The sequence below is a fragment of the Nanorana parkeri genome, unplaced genomic scaffold, assembly GCF_000935625.1.
Source record: "Nanorana parkeri isolate BGI_ZX_2015 unplaced genomic scaffold, ASM93562v1 scaffold3418, whole genome shotgun sequence".
In the NCBI taxonomy this organism is placed as follows: Eukaryota; Metazoa; Chordata; class Amphibia; order Anura; family Dicroglossidae; genus Nanorana; species Nanorana parkeri.
In genome coordinates, this window is record NW_017309686.1 from 2390 (window position 1) to 6932 (window position 4543).

Here is a 4543-nt window from a genome sequence, read left to right on the forward strand (position 1 = left end):
GGCATGCAGCATAGAGGTGGGCTGCTCGGATGTAAGCGATGCATGCCTCATAGAAGGGGGCTGCTTGGATGTAAGCGATGCATGCCTCATAGAGGGGGGGGCGCTCGGATGTAAGCGATGCATGCCTCCATAGAGAGGGGCCGCTCGGATGTAAACGATGCATGCCTCAGAGGGGGGGCCGCTCGGATCTAAGCGATGCATGCCTCCATAGAGAGGGGCCGCTCGGATGTAAACGATGCATGCCTCAGAGGGGGGGCCGCTCGGATCTAAGCGATGCATGCCTCCATAGAGAGGGGCCGCTCGGATGTAAACGATGCATGCCTCAGAGGGGGGGCCGCTCGGATCTAAGCGATGCATGCCTCCATAGAGAGGGGCCGCTCGGATGTAAACGATGCATGCCTCAGAGGGGGGGCCGCTCGGATCTAAGCGATGCATGCCTCCATAGAGAGGGGCCGCTCGGATGTAAACGATGCATGCCTCAGAGGGGGGGCCGCTCGGATCTAAGCGATGCATGCCTCCATAGAGAGGGGCCGCTCGGATGTAAACGATGCATGCCTCAGAGGGGGGGCCGCTCGGATCTAAGCGATGCATGCCTCCATAGAGAGGGGCCGCTCGGATGTAAACGATGCATGCCTCAGAGGGGGGGCCGCTCGGATCTAAGCGATGCATGCCTCCATAGAGAGGGGCCGCTCGGATGTAAACGATGCATGCCTCAGAGGGGGGGCCGCTCGGATCTAAGCGATGCATGCCTCCATAGAGAGGGGCCGCTCGGATGTAAACGATGCATGCCTCAGAGGGGGGGCCGCTCGGATCTAAGCGATGCATGCCTCCATAGAGAGGGGCCGCTCGGATGTAAACGATGCATGCCTCAGAGGGGGGGCCGCTCGGATCTAAGCGATGCATGCCTCCATAGAGAGGGGCCGCTCGGATGTAAACGATGCATGCCTCAGAGGGGGGGCCGCTCGGATCTAAGCGATGCATGCCTCCATAGAGAGGGGCCGCTCGGATGTAAACGATGCATGCCTCAGAGGGGGGGCCGCTCGGATCTAAGCGATGCATGCCTCCATAGAGAGGGGCCGCTCGGATGTAAACGATGCATGCCTCATAGAGGGGGGCCGCTCGGATGTAAGCGATGCATGCCTCCTAGACACCAGCGCTGTGGTCATGTCATGGCCACCTCCTCCTCCTAGGCATTCATAAAATACACAGCCCCTGGCTTTTTCTGTGAACGGCCATGAGAGAGAGTCGGAGACACCAGTTGAATCTATATCAATTCTACCATGTAAACAAGCAGATTTGCCTATGTAGAAGAAAACCTGCATGATAGGAATGGGGGGAGTTGTTATTTTTGAGGCAAAGGAATGTATAACGGCTTTAACCCTGGCAAGTTTTTTGTGTGCCTGGAGTTGGGCTTTAAGCTTGACTTGGTGATACCAGCAGTTAGAATGACTTGCTTTTCATGGTTGTAGGAAACGGAAGAGGTGCCAGAGGTTCAAGAAAAAGAGGAGAAAAAGAAGAAAAAGTCCAAACCATTGGAAAGGCGGTCAACAAGGACCAGGAAATTCATCAGTTACAGGTACACAGAGGAACATTTTATGAAGGTATAAGCAGACTCAGCATGCTGATAGAAATGAAAGCCCAATGAAGCCCTCAGTATAAATCAGTGAAATACATTACAGGTGAGTCCAAAACAAAAGGTGTGCAATGTCTTAAGGTGCCCATACACTGCACGATTATCGTACGAGAATCGCGGGAAATCCCGCGATCGTACGAGAATCGCAAAGTGTATGGAAGGCGTGCGACCGTTTCTACTGTACAGTCGCACGTCTTCCGTCGAACCAGCAGGCTGGAAAACCCGCCAGGAATTGTACGATTCTCGGCGGGTTAGTGGCCTGCTTGTTCGACAACTGCCGAACGGTCAGTCTTAAGTAGAGAAGCCTATCCCCTGCCAGCATGCTGCAGAGAAGGACTTCTTCTCTCATGTGGAAGCAGTGATACTACTGCAGAGGTCCAACGCCCTCTGATGACACAGACCTATAGCTCTGCAATCAGAAAAGCTCATGCTTCCTGCTGATTGGCGAGCTCTGACTCAGCAGAGGGGCGTGTCAGACCTCTACAGAGAGGCCACTGCTTCCAGACAGAGCAAGAGTCCTCTGCAGCATGCTGGCAGGGGGCAGACTTTTCTATCTAGGCTGTGGCTGCTTGGAAAACATGTAAGCCTCTACACACCTTTAATTTGTAACACAACTGCAATGTATTTAGTGGGTGTAAACTGAAATTTAAATTGGGCGTTAACATACCAGAGGTGCTGCCGCCAATGCCTAGTCCACACTTGGTCTGCTTTCTCCATGGAAGGAAGTTGCTGGATTCAAACAGCGTCATATCCCAAAAGCAGATCATTCCTTAGCTGTGTCTTCTCACCGAGACTTCAGGTGAACCCACAGGACTTTGCAGGCAGTGTTTAAAGGAGGGATATTGCTGATGTCACATGACCAGAAAGGTACTGAACTCTACAGAGCTGAGTGGGCAGTTAGAAATGGCAGCCCATGTATGAAGGTTATAACAGATTTCCTTTTATAGGAACAGCATGGATCTATGCCAAGAACGATGTTCGTGCAAAGCAATAAAGCATTAACTTTTTAAATATAATAAGCAAAGGTGTTTGCATGCAGCCAGAATTTAAAGCTGAACTCCATGCACAAAAAAAAAAAATCTGATTATACTCCTTAGTATGGACAAAGGCTTTAAGTCCACTTCGCGTGTGCTAAATGCCTTCGCGAACCGTTATTGCCTTGCGAAAGTAGCAGTGACATCATCACTGTGCTGTACATAGCCTGTGCAGGGAGCAGAACTGTGGGAGGGGCTCAGCAGGCCCCACGCACTACAGACAAGTACAGGCAGGGCAGAGACGAGATCACTCATGCTACACAAGGAGAAAGAGCAGCAGTGACTGGTCTTGATTACAGGAAGCTCCTGCACAGAGGAAAGTTTCACACTGGAAACACGGAGCACACCAAGATACATGCACGTGACTCACCTGATACTCGGAGCCGGCTTGCTCTTAGACCGGTCCCTGGAGCTTCTCCTCCGCTGCAGCAACCTAAGGTCCCTGAGTACTCGCATTCTATACCAGGGATGGCCAAGCTGTGGTGGAACTACGAATCCCATGAGGCTTTGCAAGATTCTCACAGACATGACTCCCGGGATTGCTTCATGGGATTTGTAGTTTCACCACAGCTGGAGGGCCGGAGTTTGGCCATCCCTGTTCTATACACAGTGTCTAGGACGTGAGGACGCCAAGTGACATACCATAACTGGAGGGAGATAGGGTGAGTATACCCAAAATGATCTGTTAACCCTTGCAGTGCAGGGGTAACCCTACTGCAAGGGTTAATAAAATAAAAAAAGTTGCACGGAGTTCTGCTTTCACTATGCTGTAAATAAAGCCAACTTCTGTGTTTTGCAGGTTTGATGAATTTGATGAGGCGATCGATGAAGCAATAGAGGATGATGTCAGGGATGCTGATGGAGGAGGTAGTGAAGGAACGTCCACTGTTCATTAAGTGCTGTTTCATCAATTTTCTTTTTTAAAAATTGTAATAAACCCCATGAAACCATCATTGGCCGTCATGGTAATCACATGTTTTGGGAACCGCGCTGATCGGCTGATGATTCTGAATATTTACTATTATTGCGTTTTAAAGGTGTGGGCCGAGGAAAGGATATGTCCAATATCACCGGTCATCATGGCAAAGACATAGCCACCATTTTGGAAAGCGAAAGGACAGAAGTAAAACGGCCGCCAAGAGTTGCCGCGCGTCGCAAGAAGCGCCGGCGACTGAACGACCTGGACAGCGACAGCAACCTAGATGAAGATGAGAGCGAGGACGAGTTCCGGATCAGTGAAGGGTCAGTGAATGAATGTTACATGCCCCTTGCCCTTCATATATACCGTATTTGTCGGTCTGTAAGACGAGTTTTTAGGCTTCTGTCGTCTTATACGCCGGGTAGGGATCCGAAATCTCCAGAAAAATCGGCACTGAATTTGACTTGCTTGGAGTATATGGGCCTAATCTTCGGATGGGGTCCTGTCAGCCCGCTGGATGTGCGGTCATACTGTATGTACGGCAGCTTCGGCTACATACAGTATACCGCGCTGAGCCAATCATGGCGAGCGATGTATTCTATTAATGAATACAAAGCTTGCTGGGATTGGCAGAGGTTGTTTACATCGCTCGTCGTGATTGGCTCAGCGCGGTATACTGTATGTAGCCGAAGCTACCGTACATACAGTATTACCGCACATCCAGCGGGCTGACAGATTAGCCTCCCTGGCGGTCTGATTTTATTTTATTTTTTCCTTTTTCATTCTATTTTTTGTTTTTGTTTTAACTTTTAAAATTCCCGCCAGTTCCACCTCCCTGAGACGCGGGCGCTCGCAAGGGACGGAGGACACAGCGGGGATCGTGGACAAGGTAAGAGGCTGTAATCCCGAGTGTGGCTCGGGGGTACGGCTTCTGGGATTTAAAATTAACCCCGGCGC

General features: G+C 50.8%; 1 protein-coding gene across 1 annotated transcript in view; it reads left to right on the forward strand.

The window, feature by feature from the left end:
• The first annotated feature begins 1053 nt into the window (after positions 1-1053).
• LOC108803120 (remodeling and spacing factor 1-like) overlaps positions 1054-4543 on the forward strand; it is a 16648-nt gene continuing 13158 nt past the window's right edge. The window contains exons 1-4 of the mRNA XM_018574960.1: positions 1054-1125; positions 1470-1576; positions 3467-3534; positions 3705-3909. Coding sequence (XP_018430462.1) covers positions 1054-1125; positions 1470-1576; positions 3467-3534; positions 3705-3909 — 452 coding nt within the window. The remainder of the gene's footprint in view (positions 1126-1469; positions 1577-3466; positions 3535-3704; positions 3910-4543) is intronic.